We start from the raw sequence: 19,978 nt of genomic DNA, 5'->3' as shown, positions 1-19,978 counted from the left end.
AGGTCCACTTTTGAAAAAATGGTCCGCCCCGCCAACCGGGCGGAAAAATCCTGGATGTGTGGGACGGGGTACCTGTCGGGGGTAGTGGCGTCGTTAAGGCGGCGGTAGTCGCCGCATGGCCGCCATCCGCCCCCCGGCTTCGGGACGATGTGCAGCGGCGAGGCCCAGGCGCTGTCGGAGCGCCGCACGATGCCGAGGCGCTCCAGCGCGGCGAACTCGGCCTTGGCGACGGCGAGTTTGGCGGGATCGAGACAGCGAGCCCGGGCGTACACCGGCGGGCCCGTAGTGGGGATGTGATGCTCGATGCTGTGACGCACCGCGATGGCCGAAAACGTCGGTCGCGTGAGGGCCAGGAACTCCGCGAGGAGACGTGCGAAGTCGTCTGCCAATGGGAGGGCGCAGGAAAACTCGGTGGGCGCGGAACGGCTCAAAGCGCATGCCAGGGAGCTGAAAGTTTCGGCGTTGACGAGACGCCGGCGTTTCACGTCGACCATCAGCCCGTGGGCGCACAGAAAATCGGCCCCGAGCAAAGCCATGGGGACGTCCGCCGTCACGAACTCCCAGTGAAAGAGCTGGCTGCCGAAGCGGAGGGCGATGGTGCGTGGGCCGAAGGTGCGGATGGCAGAGCCGTTGGCCGCGATTAAGGAGGGGCCGCAAACGGCGGCCCGCCTGTCCTCCGCCGAAGCGGGAATGACGCTCAGCTGGGCGCCGGTGTCGCAGAGAAAGCGCCGCCCCGACGCTTGGTCCGCGATGAATAGCAGATTTCCGGAACGGCCGGCGTTCATTGCTGGTAGGGAACGCCGGCCCGCTCGTTTCCCGACTTGCCGAACGTGCACGGGGGTTGACATGATCGGGCCTGCCGCCCGAACCTGGCGTGGAAATAACACCAGGCCGGGTCCGGCGGGGGCTCCGGTCGACGCATCGGGACCGGGCGACGCGGCGTCGCCGCTGCCAGTCGCGCCGACCCGGCAGCCTCCGGGAAGGAAACTGCGTCGCGGGCGCCGGGCGGGTGGGCGGGAGGGTTCCCGGCCGCCACCCCGACGAGCCGGCTTGCCGAATTGATCTTGTCGGCCTCCTTGGCGAGGTCGCGGGGGTTCACGATGGTCGTGCCTGCCAGGGCGACCCGTACCTGGGCCGGGAGCTGGCGAAGAAAAAGCTCCCGAAACAGGAAATCCGAGGGGTGCTCGCCGAGCAACGCGAGCATGTAGTCCATGCGTTCGGACGGGCGCGTATCGCCGAGCTCAGGAAGGTCGAGCAGGCGTCGTGCGCGCTCAGCCGGGGAGAGGGCGAAAGCGCCCAGAAGAAGTGCCTTGATGGCGTCGTACTTGCCGTCAGCGGGTGGGTTCTGGAGGAAGCTCAGGCAGCGGGCGGCGGTCGCGGAGCCAAGCGCGGCGACCACATAATGGTATCGCGTGGCGTCCTCCGTTATGCTACGCAGGGCGAACTGGGAGTCCGCCTGCGCGAACCAGACGGCGGCGTGTGCTTCCCAGAAGGTGGGCAATTTGAGGGACACTGCGGTGTCCATCGCGTGTCGTAAATTCGGGGTCACCAGTGAAGAGCAGGGCTCTTGCTTGAGACGGACAAAGTGACGGGCAAGACACAAACTCGTCCGAGAAGATGTTTATTGTAAAAACCAACTCGGGAACTCTGAAAAGCCCGTTTATCGGGCTGCATATATATCACAACCAGAAAGCACAACCAAAACCGAAAGCCCCACCTCTCAGGCGAGGCGCGCTTTGGTGGTCACGTGACCGACAGGTGCAAAGGATTATAACCGCACGCGCGGCACGCTTTGGTGGTGACGTGACCGGCCACCCCGGCGCCGTGGCTTGCCCGCCGGTTACGTCACCGGCTGGAGCAAGGAGATTCTGTTGCTGGTCTCGCTTGGGGGACCCATGGGTCGCTACAGCATAATAAAATATCCTAAAATGGCTGCCCTAAAGGCAAGGTGGCAAGTCATGGAAGTAAAGAGAGATTGGGATGCAAGAGGAAAAACATGACTGGAAAGCAAAAAGTGCTAGTTATGAGGAAAACAAATGTGAGTTTGCAGGGAATCAACAAGAAAAACAAAACAAAAATAAAGGCGTTAATGGGAGCTTACTTCTTGTCCAGAATTTGCTTCTCTCGTAAAGCAGTAGTAAGCTGTTGCTCCAAACCCTCACAGCGCATGATCGTCTCTTTAAATCTGTATTTCAACTCCCGCATCTTGAAAAAATAGGTATGAAAGAAAGGTAAGATGAGGATCAAATTGAAATGGTAATATAGGTTCAAACCCTGAAGTGAAAAACCGAGAATGCATGCTCAAGCCATGACGGCACCTCAGGTAATCCTCCATCACAATCTGTGATCTTTTATATATCGACATTAATCACACCCAAACCCCACCCCAACTCCCCCCATATATTTCCAGGTAACTGTTTTCTTCCTTCAGTCTCGTTTTTCTGTTTGTTCACCCCGTTGTTTCAGATATATATATATATATATATGTATATATGTGGTCCCACTGCTCCACCGTTAGTGCTTCTACCCTCAGCACCTGGCTTTTCAATGAGATGACACGTAGTATACAAAAAAAACCCTACCTTGTAGTAGCTTCGGGTGTGATACATGAGAGAAGGACAGATGGAAATAGATAACTTTTAACATGTGTTCACATATACATAGTTACAGATATGGTAAAAATCTCGATCAGTGGTATTCAATGTCTGTGTTCACATATGTTCAGACGTGTATGCTGATATGATTATTCCGATTTACCATGTAGCAATTGAAATCGTATCCGCAATGCCACTGGATGGTGAATTGCCAGCAATGACCTCATAATGCCATCAATGATATGGGGTATCGAGAGCCCTGCCGTACCATTCTTCTCTGTTCAGTGAAGAAGTTGAAGAGTTGATAGAGCTGGTGAGGGCAAACCCTTGCCTCTACGACTCAAGACTCCCGAAGCACAAAGAAGCTCAAAACATATACAATGTCATGGGCTGTGAGGGCACCAGTAGTGCAGAGAACGTTGTCTCCTTGAAACAGCTGGTGCCATATTGCATGTATGTGCAGGAAATAACTATTTCCGCACTTGTGATGGGCTTCATAGTCATATCTGTGTCCGTGTGTATGTGAACACAGCGTCCGATTTCCCACATGCCTTTGCCATATCCATATCTATATATGTGAACGTAACCTTACTCAAACAAAGTAGTTCTTGAGTAAGACAATCAACCAAAATCAACATCCAATCATAGGAAAGCAAGAAAGAGCAAAGGCCAAGGCACCTCATTTGCAGCTTCTTGCTCAAGTCGTGTTACTTTTCCTTCCCAGAATTCTCTTTGAGATTCCAGCTGGCTGCTCAGAAGATATGAGTACTAAGGAAGGGAAGAGTGAAGATGTGAATGAAGACCAGATATACATTTCTCTGGAAAAGCGTGATTTTTTTTTTTATACAGTAATAAAGGACAACACTAAAATAACAAGAAAACAACCAATGTAAAGGACCATTTACATATTAAACTGCCCTTTACAATACATATGATCTCCTCAAGACTGTCAGCGGTTTGACATCATCCCAGCCAAGTCGTACAACAACAACAAACAACAACAGGCATTTTAAGGCCATTTTCCCTGCTAGAGCGGGGGTTAGCCTTGCGGTCCCCATGACAATATTCTCCATTTTGCCCTATTTTCTGCATCTCCCCTTGTTAACCCCCTTGCCCGCATTTCTTCTTCCACCATCTTTAGCCAAGTCTTTTTCGGTCTTCCCCGTCCTCTACTTCCTTCTACATTCATTTCCATCACTCTTCTCAACCAGTCACTTTCATCCTTCCTCAACACATGACCAAACCATCTCAACCTGTTTCTCTTCACAGCATCCATCACAGGCTCTATTCCCATCATCTTTCGCAATTCATCATTTGTCTTCCTCTCTCTCAACGACACTCCACACATCCACTGAACCATTCGCATTTCCACCCTTTCCAGCCTTCGTTGCTGCTCTACATTCATTACCCATGTCTCGCTCCCATAAATCATTACACTTCTCACACATGCAGCATACACCTTTCCCTTCAGCTTCAACGACACTCCTCTCCTTATCAGCACGCCACTCAGTTCCCGAAACTTCTTCCATGCACATCTCACTCGAGCAACCGTTGCCGAGTCTGATCCACCATCTCCATTCAGCATGTCTCCTAGGTAACAAAATGTTTTCACACCTTTCAGCTTCACGCCGTCTCCAAGATCCAACTCAACATTTCCTCCATCTGCAGCTCCCTCTATGCACACCTTACACTTGAATGCAGCTGCCACACTGGTTAATGACCCTCTCAAACCACTACATTTTTGATGAACCCACTCAGCGCACATTGTACGTTGAATGGAATTCACTCCGACACCCTTCCTGCACAAAGCACACGGCCACTTCCCAGTTCTTTCCACCTCACCACATGCTTTACCACTTGCCATCACCTTCGTTTTTCCGATATTCACCTTCAGACCTCTTGTCTCCATGCATTCCTTCCACTTGTTCATCTTCTCCTTCAGTCCATCCATACTTTCTGCAATCAAACACCAGATTTTTTTTTTTTTTTTTTTTTTTTTTTGTATACTGAATCGAGGCTCGTGAAAGAGCTAAGTCATCTGCATACAACAACTCCCATGGTAAACCCTCCTTTACGTTCCGAGCCAGCACCTCCATCACAGCTACAAATAGTAGCGGACTTAGTACCGACCCCTGATGCACTCCCACCTTCACCTCAAACTCACCACTGTTCCCGTCCTTCGTCCTTACAGCTGTGCGCGCTCTTTTGTATATTGCTATCACTACTCTGATCAACCATTCCTCCACTCCTAACTTCCTCAATGCCCAGGTCACTACTTCACGTGGAACCCTATCAAATGCTTTCTCCAGATCAACAAACCCAAGAAACAACTTCTTCCTCTTCTCCATGTACTTCTCCTGCAACTGCCTCACAATAAAAAGCGTGTCTGTCGTTCCTCTTCCTGGCATAAATCCAAACTGCATTTTGCCAATCTTCACTTTCTTCCTTGTCCTCCTCTCCAACACCCTTTCCAATACCATCATTCCATGCTCCAATAGCTTTATCGCTCGATACGAGCCACAGTCCACAGGGTCACCTGTCCCCTTGTATAGAGGGACGAGGGTACTCAGTTCCCAATCCACTGGAACGCGGCCTTCTTTCACCACCAGATTGCAGATCTCTGTCATTCTCTTCACACCCCAATTTCCCGCTGCCTTCAACATATCTCCCACAACTCCCGTCGGCCCTCCCGCTTTTCTACTCTTCATTGCTTTTATCGCTTCCTCAACTTCCTTCTCGGTTATCGTCTCTGCCGGTCCTAAAACATGGTTACTCTCTATGTTGCCATCACATTAATTCTCTGTATTCAACAGCATTTCCATATATCTCTTCCATCTTCCTTTAATTCCATCTGGGTCCACAACGATTTGTCCCACTTCATCCTTCAAGCAACTCACCCCCATCACATCACACCTCTCTTTCGCTATCTGCTTTGCAATCCTGAATACCGCTCTCTGACCCTCTTCCAAATCCAAGCGTTCTCCGAACATTTTCCTACATGCCTCCTGCGCCTTTGCTACCTCTTTCTTTGCAGCCTTCTTGGCTGCCTTATAACTTTCATGCTCTGCCTTTTCTGCCCCCATATCCTTCGCCTTCTGCCACTCCTTGAACTTCTTCCTCTTCTCGTCAATCTTCTTTCCAACTTCATCATCCCACCACCATGTTTCCGAGGTGCCTCGGTGGTCCTTTTGTCCATCCACATACCTCACCAACAGCTCCCAACAGACTATCTTTCATTGACATCCAACCACTTTCAAGCTCAACCACATCATCCTCTACCCTACTCAGTTTTCTTTTAATGCCTCGCTCACTGTCACCTCTTTCAACCTCGACACCTTAATTCTCGGTTGGTACTTCACCCGCCGAGCTCTCCTCGCACCTTTCACCCTTATGTCGCAGACAACCAAGTGGTGCTGTGAAACAGCCTCCTCCCCCGGGATCACCTTTGTGTCCCGGAGGTGCCCCCTATCTCACCTACTCACCAGTAGGTAGTCAACGGTTGTCGTCGACCCACCTGACGTGTATGTAACAAGCTTATTATCCTCTTTCTGGAACTGAGTATTACAAATCAACAAATCAGCCCCATCAGCAAACCCCAAAATCCTTTCACCTTCTCCATTTCTCACGCCATATCCGTAACCCCCATGAACTCCCTCAAAACCGTCCATACTCCTTCCCACATGTCCATTTAGGTCTCCTCCTACCCAAACAGCTTCCTCATCTTTCACGTTTTCCATCAGCTTCTCTATTGCACACCAGAACTTGCCCTTCTCTTCGTCGCTCCGACCAATCTGCGGAGCATATCCCGAGATGACGTTCACCAAGAGCTTTCCAATCATCATTTTCACCATCATCAACCTGTCACTCACTCTAGTCACTCACCACACTGTCTACAAACTCCTCAGAAAACAGGACACCAACACCATTCACGCATTCTGGGCACCCTTGCCACACAAACTTGTATTTCTGTCCCTGCCTACCCTTCACCATTCTCACACCACTTCCCTTCCATCTCGTCTCCTGCACACAACATATGTCCACTCTTCTTCTGACCAATACTTCCACCACTTCTCCTGATCTCCCTGTCATTGTGCCTTCATTCCATGTCCCAAACCTCAGAAACCGATCTCCACGTCGGGCATCAGATGTTTCGTCGTCATAAATGGAGTGATTTCCACCCTTGCTTCGATCGGGTTCCCCACCTTGAGTTTTGACGAGAGGGAGTGGGGGTCCCCCACGGGGTACTTCGGGTTGTACCCTGCCTAGTACCCAGCCTAGTCATACAAAAGACTATAAAAAATGGTGTGGACTGCTTCCTTGCTTGAAGCTCAGTGTTTGCTTCACTTGACTTTCAGGTATTTTAAGACAATTGTATCACGAGAAGAAAATAGTGGGGATAGAGTTCAAGATGTTGGAGGAAGAAAAGGAAAAGGAACAGAGAAATTATTTGGAGGAGATAAGACTCGAGGGAGAGACAAGAGAGAAGGGAATATCAGTCCATCGTGGGGGAAGTAAAACAAATTCCATATTTGTGTATGTAGATGGTGCTAAGGCAAACTGGAGACATAGAAGGAATGAAAACTTGTGCAGGCCACAATCAAATGTGACATGCAGTGCAGCATACATCGATTCTGAAGATAACAGAATGTTAAGGAACAGTTGCATAAAATAAAACCCACTGTCACGAAAAAGATGATTCAGCAGAGATGACTCCACAATATGTGATAGAACAGATCATTGGAGAGAACACAAGACTATTTTTTAAAATATTACCGATCACCTTGAAATTCAATACTCTACCGACGTTGCTCATCAACAACAACAACAACATGCATTTTAAGGCCATTTTCCCTGCTAGAGCGGGGGTTAGCCTTGCGGTCCCCATGACAATCCTCTCCATTTTGCCCTATTTTCTGCATCTCTCCTTGTTAACCCCCTTGCCCGCATTTCTTCTTCCACCATCTTTAGCCAAGTCTTTCTCGGTCTTCCCCGTCCTCTACTTCCTTCTACATTAACTTCCATCACTCTTCTCAACCAGTCACTTTCATCCTTCCTCAACACATGACCAAACCATCTCAACCTGTTCCTCTTCACAGCATCAATCACAGGCAATATTCCCATCATCTTTCGCAATTCATCGTCTTCCTCTCTCTCAATGATACTCCGCACATCCATCGAACCATTCGCATTTCCACCCTTTCCAGCCTTCGTTGCTGCTCTACGTTCATTACCCATGTCTCGCTCCCATAAATCATAACATTTCTCACACATGCAGCACACACCTTTCCCTTCAGCTTCAGCGACACTCTCCTCCTCATCAGCACGCCACTCAGTTCCCGAAACTTCTTCCATGCACATCTCACTCGAGCAACCGTTGCCGAGTCTGATCCACCTTCTCCATTCAGCATGTCTCCGAGGTAGCAAAATGTTTTGCTCATCAAGTCACACTTTTCACTCCTGAAAGACCATCATGGTCTAACAAATAATCTTTTGGAAGTACTTCACACCTGGGCAAACACCTTTGGTGGTCGAATATTCTCTATACTGTACTGTACTGTACTGTGCTGTACTGTACATGCTCCTCAAATATGAAACTCACTACCATTTAAAATGTGCACAGTCTCATCTCTTAATTTTACAATTTCCTAAAATATTGTTGCGGTTTTGGGAAACCTCTAAGAAGTAATGGCAACCACCATACAGCTCCCTTGGAATAGTTATTTTATAGCAGAACATTATCTTAGCCCCTTCCACTTATTGTGGGTTAGTATGTCGTTATGCATTGGGGAGGGGAAAGACAGGCCCTCCACTCATAAGTGGATAATTTGCTTGGCAATGCACACAGGCTCAAAGGCACACCATCCAAGCATCAGGTAAAAGTCCCTTTGAGAGGGCTTGTGGACAGGGAACCTTTGAAACCCACCTATCAGGGCCTGAGGAACTTCGGGGAAGCTTATGGGGGCAGAGTGATGGGCTCCTCCAATTGGGAGCCTGCACACTCTCAAAGATCCCTCCCCCCACCCCTTGCCAGGGCCTGACAAAAAGGTCATGCACACGTGTTTTCTCGCCCTCTTTTTGCTGGTTTCACTCAGCACTTGTGCATCCGCTCTTGCCCGGACACTCTCACAGGCCTCTGCACATGATTTGATTTATTGGCCGGGCTCATGTAAGAGCTAACACATTGAACATGAAAACATGCACAGACACATAAAACATGCAATGAAGGGAGCGGGAGACAAGATAAAATTGATGATCGGGATCTCTTACAGTTTTAAAATTTCCTAATATATCATCTCTTACAGTTACTTTTTCTCTTTGTACTATTATCATCTCTGCTTCCTTTGTAAAGTACAGTGAAACCTTGACTTACGAGTTTAATTCGTTCTGTGACCGAGCTCGTAACTCAATTTGCTCGTTTCTCAAATTAAATTTCCCCATTAAAATGCATTGAAATGCTATTAATCCGTTCCAGCCCGCCAAAAACCACACCAATTTTTTTTGAAATATGCAGTATATATAAAAAATATCTCGCGCTTTATATTTCACCTGTATGCAGCATACAAGTTGGCAGGATGGCCTGGACTGGAGGTACGCACACTTGACTCTAAACTGTCCAGCCTGGGTTTGAATCCCGACCCAGCTATAACCTGTCATGGGTGAATCACAGGCAGGGTGATTCATCAATGTGTGTACCGCTAAACTGGGCGCCCCGTTTGCGTCCCATTAGTTGTTGGATGTTAAGGATCTCACCGTGTTTTCCACAAAGAGAAGGCGAGCTATCGCCGGCACTCTGAACAAGTTGTGGCCTGGCATGCTCTTCTCCTCTGCCGTTATATACGTCCTCCTCGGCATCTTTTTCCAGAAGAGCCCTGTCTCGTCACAGTTGAAGATTTGCTGGGGGATGTATCGTTCGGCTTCTATCAGTTCGGCAAAAGTTATAATAAAATCTTCAGCTGCCTTCACATCCGCCTCACCAAGTCGACAACACGCACACCTCGCTCATGTTTTTCGACGATTGCGTGTTTTATATCCAAGCACATCATCCTCTTCTTCTTCTCAGCACTGCCCTTGGCACTCAATTTCTTAGGACCCATGGTTAAAACTAAGAAATTTTCCAAAATAACCAAAATGCGAAAACAAAGCAGCAGCGATATACGGCAGAGAAGCTTGCAAGGCAAGATAACCACGTGACCGGAACCCACCTGGTGGCGGGTGGCGTAAGCTCCAAAATAACCAACATGCGAAAACAAAGCAGCAGCGATATACGGCAGAAATGCTTGCACGGCAAGATAACCACGTGACTGGAACCCACCTGGTGGCGGGTGGCGTCAGCTCCAAAATAACCAAAATGCGAAAACAGAACAGCAGCGATATACGGCAGAGATGCTTGCACGGCAAGATAACCACGTGACCGGAACCCACCTGGTGGCGGGTGGCGTCAGCTCCAAAATAACCAAAATGCGAAAACAAAACAGCAGCGATATACGGCAGAGATGCTTGCACGGCAAGATAACCACGTGACCGGAACCCACCTGGTGGCGGGTGGCGTCAGCTCCAAAATAACCAAAATGCGAAAACAAAACAGCAGCGATATACGGCAGAGATGCTTGCACGGCAAGATAACCACGTGACCGGAACCCACCTGGTGGCGGGTGGCGTAAGCTCGTAACTCAGATCTCGGCTCGCATCTCAAAGCAATAAACCGCCCGAGCAACGGCTCGTATCTCGGAAAACTCGTAAGTTGGTGCACTCGTAAGTCAAGGTTTCACTGTACTTTGAAAAGTATGAATGAAATAGAAAGCACTATCTATATAAAATAACTAAATTATTAATTGATTGACGTCAGAGTATGTGTGGATTTTCCAAAATGCAAAAAAGGCACCAATTTCTGATCTTTTTGGGACATTTTCAATGTCTAAGCAAAGTCAAGACGTTGGAAGGAAAAGAGACCTCCAGTTGAAGAGCTTCAAGCTTCTCATCTTGCTCCGCTGAATTTTCCCGGTCAAACTGCACCATCTTCCCATCGGTCTTGCACGCAACCAATCGATGAACATAGTTATCTGAAATAAAAGAAAGTGTGCGACACTGAAATAAATAATAATACTGTAATAAAAAAAGAGACAAGCATGAGAGGCATTAAATAATTAATGATCAAAGCTTGATAACAGCAAAAGGGAGGAAGAAATAAATAAACAAGTTTTTTTTAACTACAATATTAAAACCCCTTCAGCATTATATATTATATAACATGTATGTGCTATACTGTACCGAGATAGGTCTACACATGAAACTGAATGTATGGTTATAAGAATGTATGGTATGTAACCTACCTTAAGCCATCTTGTTCTTGAAAAGCTTATGATATGCTGCCTGTCACAAAATGCAAAGGTTGTTTCATCGATCGAGGTCCAACCGGCATGCGGGTGTGTTTATTGTTGTGTTTATTGTGTTTGTGTTTATTTAGAAGGTAAAGCACAAGCGATATGTGAAGCCCACTGTCACAATGCTGTACACAGCAAAGCAACTGATAATCGACTTCATTCTCTTTCTCTCGAATCATTTATATGTACTCAGACCAAGAGCATTCATGAAACCCCTTCATTATCCAAACGATTTCCATAATCAGAGTTCTATGGAAATTACTTGTTAACACAAGGTTGTTCAACATCCGGAAGTAACCACAAATTCATAGCCCTGGTGGGTTCAGGGTGAGATTTCTCACCTGAACCCTTCTGCATATCCTAATAAAAAGAGCCAATAAAAAAGTAACAGCATTGCCTTGACCAATAATCATCCGATGCCCAAAGCATAAAGAATTGCATCTTGACAAACTCAAGTTGGGTCCTTCTCAAAACACTTAGTTTCCCCGATACTTATTTCCCCTATACTTACTAATTATGGCCCCATTCCCACTTTCTTGTGGGGTTGTGGTCAGAGAACATTTTTGGGCCAAGCCTTTCACGAACCGGCTGGTCAGAACCGACGTTCGACCGAAGGTGGCAGGAATTTGGATGAAGGTCAGGGAACTGGCGATTCTATACCTCATGGGGGAGCTTGTATATAAATCATGTGCAAGACAAGGACATTAGTAGGCCGAAACAGTACATCATTGCACTTTAACATGCATCACAAGGGCATTTGTTGAAAATGGACAAATCCACACAGTTCTTTTAGTTTATGGTATTTGTAATTGGATTTGCAGCATTACAAACCATCATTTCATCAGTTAAGCACGATTATTCCTGCAAACATAATCATCGTCAGAACCAAAGGTTGCTTTCTCACCCCCTGCGTAGTCCCACACCCTCTGACTGCACAGTTGCAATGCATATGTGTGCTGAGTCTCCTCAAAATGCCGATGTGCATGTCGACTCTCGTATCGACCACAACCAATATGTCCACACACCAAACAGATCCACAGGTTCTAAGAAAAGAGGGAGAAATTGGCATGTTCAATAATTCCAGCCTTAAACCTTCCATCTCCATGGAAACTTTTATCTACCTCTCAATCCCCTATAAATGAGGGTCATCATCATGTTTATCAGTCACGGCATACCCCACTGTGTTCAGAAATATGGCGCCAGAAAGAAAGAAGGCTTGTGTCAGCTTCAATCTTTCTCATGATATTTAACCTGGATGTGATAAAAAGCACTGAATGAATGAATGAATAATCGTTTTAAGGCCATTTTCCCCGCTAGAGCAGGGGTTAGCCTTGCGGGCCCCATGACAATCATGGTTCCCTGTTTGAGGCAATGTTTTTATGGCCGAATGCCCTTCCTGACGCCAACCCTTGGTCACGCTCTTAGGATGCGCAGGGATACGGTGTACCTATTCTAAACCGGGGTACACACCGTGATCATTCATCCCAGCAAGCTGGTACTCAATTTGCCGACCTCGGAAGAATGACAGACTGAGTCAACCCCCCTGGCGTTGATTTAGCGATCGACCGGGATTCGAACCCAGGATCCTAGGGTCCCAAGCCGACACCCTAACCGCTAAGCCAACACCAGGCTTGTGATAAAAGCACTATCATTGCAAATTTCCACTGTGCTGAATGAAAGTCAGGAGCAGGGAGGAAGTCTAATTTTAAGAATCGGTCTCTCATCAGGAAGTTGATGCATAGTAAAATATCAAAGTTCTCCAAAGTAGAAACAAAAACACTTTCCAAGAAAAAAAAAAAAGTGTGAAGGCGATTCAGACAACCACACATAAGGAGTGGGTATGTGGCTTTCCTAACTAAGAAGAACACATCCAAGCATGGGTCTTGTACTGACTGCCTTAAGCCTGTGAAGGAGACATCCTATGGGACTATTGAACATCAGCCAATCAACACCATCACAGCTTCTCTTGGTAAAACCAATCCCATCACTCCCCCCCACCCCCCTCCATTCCCACCATATTGAAATTCCAACACCTCCCCCTTCCCCACTTCCCACACTACCAACTTTCCTCCAGATGAATCACATACTCCTGGAGAACTAAAATGAAAGCATACCAATGATACTATATTACTCCTAATCACTCTTGTGCATCATCAAATCACTGATATTATGCTAATTACCCTCGTTAATCAACCTGCTGCAGCCTCACGGATGCTCATCGATCATTGAACAAACCTTTCATGACCAAACCGTTCAATGAACTGTGCCAAATAAAACCACCTTTAGAGGCCATTTTTCCCCGCAAAGCGGGGGTTGGCCTTTTTCGGGAACCGTGGTTGTTGTTGTTTTTCGGTCCCCTTTTTGAAGCAATGTTTTACGGCCGGATGCCTTTCCTGACGCCAACCCTTTTTGCCACCTTTAACGACAAACAGGGAATTACCAGTGAACTGGTACTCAATTTGCCGACCTCGGAAGGATGACAGGCTGAGTCAACCCCCCTGGCGTTAATTCAGCGATCGACCGGGATTCGAACCCAGGATCGTAGGATCCGAAGCCGGCACCCTAACCGCTAGCCCAACACCAGGGTGTGCCAAATACTGTTCATTATTACCTCGATGACTATATCTTTTACCTCTTTACTAAAAAGGTGTGCATTTGATGATTATACTGTACGATTAACGTTCCTATGAAAGACAACGCACTCATTAGTGTGAAGCTCTGATCGTGAAGCACCAGAACGACGGTTTAGTCGGTTCAGGAGTCAAAATCAGGAGACAGTTCAAAAGCACGTTCGCTACCTCAAACAATGCAGAATGTCTATACGGATTGGCCGATTAGTCATGCACAATCGGTAGAAATATTATTCACTAGCAGGAAACCGTGGAGCATCCACACAATGTGACTTCAAGTCCTCAATTCTTCCCCCTCCCACTCAAATTTCAGGTCCTCGACCTCCACATCTCAACCCCAAGTCCTCACCCTCCCTTCCCAACCCAAAGGCTTCAACCCCCCTCCGAACCACAACTCCTAAACTCCCCCCATCCCACCGAAAGTCCTCATCCTCCCACCCCACAAATCCCAACTCTGTCCGATCTCCGCTGCCACCCCTCCCTCCACCCCACAATCCCAAGCCCTCACCCTCGCACCCTTAAGGTGACAATCCACTCCCCACTTCAAAACTACAAATCCCATCCCCACCACAACTCAACCCCCTCTCCCCAAAACTTCAACCCCCCTTCCCAACTCTGACCCATCTTTGCTCTCCCAACTCTGTCCCACCCTGCTCGCACTTATAAAAGCAAATGGACTTCAGAATATTCAGAATTCCAACTCCAGGATAATTAATGTTTTCCCCTCTCATATCATGCCATCACCGACTTCACAGAAACCCGTCATGGTCGCCTGTCCAACTCACAATTCTGTGAGATGTGCGGAAATCCCGGGGCATTGCAACTCTCAAGTGACCATGAGCAGCCTAGTTGTGCCAATAAACGACCGAAACAAATTATCTTCTTCCTGATACACAAATACACGTTGTTAAGAGTAAATAATGACAGCTATTTTCTTTCACAATGCCGCGAGAGACTCCCAGAGGTCCTCGGACAAAAACATAGGCGTTATGTTCCCTGATGGTCGTTCAAGAGAAAAACGGAAATAATAGCAAGCACCTACGCAACCTCAGAAGTAAAAGCCCTGCTTGAGAGAATGCCACATAGTTAGTTTGGCAGTGTATAGACAACAGACCGCTGCCTCGATCGCCGAGGCCTATTTTCACAAGGCCCATGACGCATATCGGCTCGAAATCATGCTTTTATCAGTCGTTTTGGTCATTTTACACTGAAGGAAAAACTTGTAGGGAGGGCATGGCGATTGTGTATATGACAGCTCCGAAGATGTCTTGGGCTTTGCATATCACCAAAATAGCGGCCGGATGATTTTTAATCAGCTTGAAATTATGGGTGGAGTCAGGCAAGCTGTCCAACCAATGGGTGCAACGGGATGTTACACACAGATGGCTGGATAAACGAAGTGTATTATGATATAGATGTCGAGTGCTGAAGAGGCTATGGGAAATTCTGCAAATGTCACATTGTACGTGCCCATCAGTAACAGGACTGTTATACCAAGGCCACCTGCAGTAGGAAGATACTGTGCGGCAAAAATCATGTTGCTTAGAAAAATTCTAAAAATAGATGCATTTCTTTGAGCATCCAGCTCATGCAAGTTTGTGTCGGTATTCACAAAAACAAATTAATTTTTTTACATACCTGCCATGTACTTGGTAGTGTAATGGTTTGAGGGTCCGCTCTCAGTCGATGTCGGTTGTTCATACCTTATCAGAGTTATACCAAAGGCTAAAAATGGTATGTGCTGCTTCGTTGCTTGATGCTCAGCATTTTAAAAGTATAGAGCACAGAAAAACAACCATAGGTTGGCAACCAAGGCAAGGACCAAATTCCAACGCAATTGCTCCACTGAGTGTGGAGAGAAAAGTGACGTAATCAACGATGACGTCGCTGATACCCAGAGTGCTATCTGGAGTGACACCACTTCCCCAAGCTCAGTGGCTGTTTGTTTGAAGTTATGTCTGATCTGTCTCTTGTACTTGTCTACCTGTTTGAGTGTGATTTGTGTATTAAGCTCCACTACGAGCCATAAACCCTGCAAACACCACAGAAACTCGCACAACCTCCAACAATAAAAACAAGACCAAAAGGCTAACAGCGGTGTAGCTGGGCTTGTTTGATATTTTAGTTGATAGTATGACCTGGGTGGAGATATCAGTCAGCAAATAATGTAAGTATTAAATTATTTTGAAGTACTCTAAATCTCTAAGCTGTCTGTCACCATGGAAGTGAAGAGATTGTATTGAGACACTGGTTTATTATCTTGCCAAAACGAAGTTTTTGCAAGATGTATTAGTCAGCTTGTATGTTTGTTTTTTTGTTTGTTTTTTTGTTTTTTTGTTTTTTTGTTTGTGGTTAATCATTTTTTTTCCACGTTTAGATCACTCTGTAGACCACAGTTATTATTGGAAACTCCTGTAACTTCGCATATCAGAGTCCTATAGAGATACCCTTCAGCACACAAAATTTTGAAGGTCAAGGTCAAAGGTCAAGGTCACTTTGTGGTCAATCATGGAGGTGGACGAAACCCTTATTTTTTGAGTAACTTTGATCGGATCGTCTCCAAACTTCATGGGAATCTAGTATATGGTCCGGCGCTCAGCTGATTAGTTTTTGGTGGCGATCGGCCTTGACCTTCATGGTTAGCGCTGGAGGTCGAAAATTATTGACCCCAAGGTCAAATGTTGAAACCCTTATTTTTTGAGTAACTTTGATCGGATCGTCTCCAAACTTCATGGGAATCTAGTATATGGTCCGGCGCTCAGCTGATTAGTTTTTGGTGGCGATCCGCCTTGACCTTCATGGTTAGCGCTGGAGGTCGAAAATTATTGACCCCAAGGTCAAATGTTGAAATCGTAGGTACCATATCTTCGCATATCTTCGCATGTAACTTCGCATATCAGAGTCCTATAGAGATACCCTTCAGCACACAAAATTTTGAAGGTCAAGGTCAAAGGTCAAGGTCACTTTGTGGTCAATCATGGAGGTCGACGAAACCCTTATTTTTTGAGTAACTTTGATCGGATCGTCTCCAAACTTCATGGGAATCTAGTATATGGTCCGGCGCTCAGCTGATTAGTTTTTGGTAGTGATCGGCCTTGACCTTCATGGTTAGCGCTGGAGGTCGAAAATTATTGACCCCAAGGTCAAATGTTGAAACCCTTATTTTTTGAGTAACTTTGATCGGATCGTCTCCAAACTTCATGGGAATCTAGTATATGGTCCGGCGCTCAGCTGATTAGTTTTTGGTGGCGATCGGCCTTGACCTTCATGGTTAGCGCTGGAGGTCGAAAATTATTGACCCCAAGGTCAAATGTTGAAATCGTAGGTACCATATCTTCGCATATCTTCGCATGTAACTTCGCATATCAGAGTCCTATAGAGATACCCTTCAGCACACAAAATTTTGAAGGTCAAGGTCAAAGGTCAAGGTCACTTTGTGGTCAATCATGGAGGTCGACGAAACCCTTATTTTTTGAGTAACTTTGATCGGATCGTCTCCAAACTTCATGGGAATCTAGTATATGGTCCGGCGCTCAGCTGATTAGTTTTTGGTGGCGATCGGCCTTGACCTTCATGGTTAGCGCTGGAGGTCGAAAATTATTGACCCCAAGGTCAAATGTTGAAATCGTTATTTTTTGAGTAACTTTGATCGGATCGTCTCCAAACTTCATGGGAATCTAGTATATGGTCCGGCGCTCAGCTGATTAGTTTTTGGTGGCGATCGGCCTTGACCTTCATGGTTAGCGCTGGAGGTCGAAAATTATTGACCCCAAGGTCAAATGTTGAAATCGTTATTTTTTGAGTAACTTTGATCGGATCGTCTCCAAACTTCATGGGAATCTAGTATATGGTCCGGCGCTCAGCTGATTAGTTTTTGGTGGCGATCGGCCTTGACCTTCATGGTTAGCGCTGGAGGTCGAAAATTATTGACCCCAAGGTCAAATTTTGAAATCGTAGGTACCATATCGAGTAATACCTCATATGAATGCCCTTGATGAGTGCTTCCCAGATCTGTAAACAGTTTGACGCTATGACGTCATTTGATGACGTCATGACGAAAAAACGGAATTTTCATGAAAAAATTATTTCCTCAGTTCTCATCAAAATCTTTCAATATCTCGTGGGCAGACATTCCTCAAAGAGTCGCTTCTAGTGGATAGCAGTTCTGTTCACCTCAGTGTGACCTGAAGCAAGTCACTCATGTTCACATTTTGGCAAGATACGGTTCACCCTGTGGGTGACATAGGTTTTTTTGTTTGTTTGTTTGTTTTTTTGTTTGTGGTTAATCATTTTTTTTTCACGTTTAGATCACTCTGTAGACCACAGTTATTATTGGAAACTCCTGTAACTTCGCATATCAGAGTCCTATAGAGATACCCTTCAGCACACAAAATTTTGAAGGTCAAGGTCAAAGGTCAAGGTCACTTTGCGGTCAATCATGGAGGTCAACGAAACCCTTATTTTTTGAGTAACTTTGATCTTATGATCTCCAAACTTGGTGGGTATATAGGGTGTGGTATGGCGCTCAGCTGATTAGTTTTTGGTGTCGATCGGCCTTGACCTTCAAGGTCATTTTGAAGGTCATTCAATTTTGACCAAAAGGTAAAATTTTCAAGTTTCAGTTACCATATCGAGTAGTACCTCAAATTGAAGCCCTTGTTGAGTGCTTTCCAAACATATAACTAGTTTGACAATGTGACGTCATTTGACGGCGTTATGACGAAAAAACTGCACTTTTCATGTATATTGTATTGCTTTAGTTCGCATTGTTTAGGTCACTCTGTAGAGCACAGTTCCCTTTGGAAACTCTTGTAAGTTCGCATATCAGAGTCTTTTAGAGATACCCTTTAGCACACAAAATTATGAAGGTCAAGGTCAAAGGTCAAGGTCACTTTGCGGCCAATCATGGAGGTGTTCACCTCAGTGTGACCTGAAGCAAGTCACTCATGTTCACATTTTGGCAAGATATGGTTCACCCTGTGGGTGACATATGTTCATTCTATATGTTGGTCAGTTAGTCAACACTATCAAAGTGACCTCAGCACTATCCTGACACACACAACTACGGCCGGAGGGCAAATCCTACCACCAACCTCCTTGAGAGAGGACCCAGTGAGTAGGGACTCATTTTGCAACATTTATATTTTAAAGTAACATTTTCTTGGGAGCTATTAACCCTCCAAGTTTCACTCTCGATCTGCTCCTGAGTTTATATGATCTCACTATAAACAACGTTGCGGGTTAGTCGACCTGCAGCATGTGCAGTTCCTCTCATTATATGTTGCGTTTGTGTGCTTCCCCTTCTCTCCCCATCTTGTCTTCCGCTCCCTCTTGTTATATATTTTGTTTGTCTGGTTGATTTGTTTGTGAAGTAAATGTTAGCTCTTTCACAAGCCTTGATTCAGTATACAAAAAAAAAAAAAAAAAAAAAATTCACTCTAGTTGTCAAATATTGCCCAGATCGAGTGTGTCTCCTACTCTACTCGCTGCAACGTATAGCTGTCTGTGTGTAAAACACATGACAGGTTCGACCGCTTCGACGACATGTTCGGCCTGTAAAACATATCATACTAAAATACGCAATTTGGCGTCTGTCTGTTTCATGATATTTCACCGTGATACATTCCGTCATTACTTATCCAATCAACCAAACTTGACAGGATGACTACGGGTTACAGAATGAAGGTGGTAGCGCATTCATTTCCCCCCCTCCCCAAGGGGGTTTTCTCCCCCAAGCGGGTTTTCCCCACCATTGCTGCCATTGGGATTGCGTGTTGATGTGTATATCCATATTAAGCTAACTTTATCGTGGCGTTTTTCCAAGGCCATTTCTAATAACAAAACGAATGATAATAGCATAATATTAATGTTATTACAAAACTATATCAACACTAATAATGTCCCACATCCCCAAGGGGCTTTTCCTCCTTGAACTTACGCCGTGTCAACATTTACAAATAGCTTATCATGGCGTTTTCGTGGGAGCAACAACCTCCACCAGAAGTAAAAATATTATAAACTACAAACACATATGATTAGCTTTTTAAACAGTTGCTAATGCTGTTTATGACATGAAACAAAGAAATTTGGAGGAATCCCGACATCTGTGAAGTACGTTTTACTTACAGAACTGAGCGAAAATCTACTGTAATCTATATACCCCACAAGGGTTGGGTAAATAACATGACCCTTCCTGCCACTAAAGTGGCGTTTTTCATAGCGGCCTTTTGAAACCCAGCAATTAAGGTTTTGTTTTGAAAACCACCAATGAAACACACTTTTCCTGCTGTTTAACACTAAACTGAAAGGGAGGAAGTCCAAGGTGTGTAATTTACCAAGCAGCTAGCTGGCGCTTGCCAAGCCAGCTGCTCAT

At 46.0% G+C, this 19,978-nt stretch overlaps 1 protein-coding gene across 2 annotated transcripts in view; it reads right to left on the bottom strand.

The window, feature by feature from the left end:
- Positions 1 to 19,978, bottom strand: part of BRAP (BRCA1 associated protein) — a 92,729-nt gene that overhangs the window by 23,974 nt on the left and 48,777 nt on the right. For both annotated transcript variants that reach the window (XM_078780788.1, XM_078780789.1), the window contains exons 9-12: positions 11,880 to 12,018; positions 10,545 to 10,654; positions 3,273 to 3,362; positions 2,102 to 2,205 (exon numbers count right to left, since the gene is read on the bottom strand). In XM_078780788.1, coding sequence (XP_078636914.1) covers positions 2,102 to 2,205; positions 3,273 to 3,362; positions 10,545 to 10,654; positions 11,880 to 12,018 — 443 coding nt within the window. The remainder of the gene's footprint in view (positions 1 to 2,101; positions 2,206 to 3,272; positions 3,363 to 10,544; positions 10,655 to 11,879; positions 12,019 to 19,978) is intronic.

This window comes from Myxine glutinosa, chromosome 6 (genome assembly GCF_964187855.1).
Source record: "Myxine glutinosa chromosome 6, kmMyxGlut1.1, whole genome shotgun sequence".
NCBI classification, from domain to species: domain Eukaryota; kingdom Metazoa; phylum Chordata; class Myxini; order Myxiniformes; family Myxinidae; genus Myxine; species Myxine glutinosa.
Note: the sequence above shows the minus strand (reverse complement) of the source record. Positions and strands in the feature narration are given on the sequence as shown.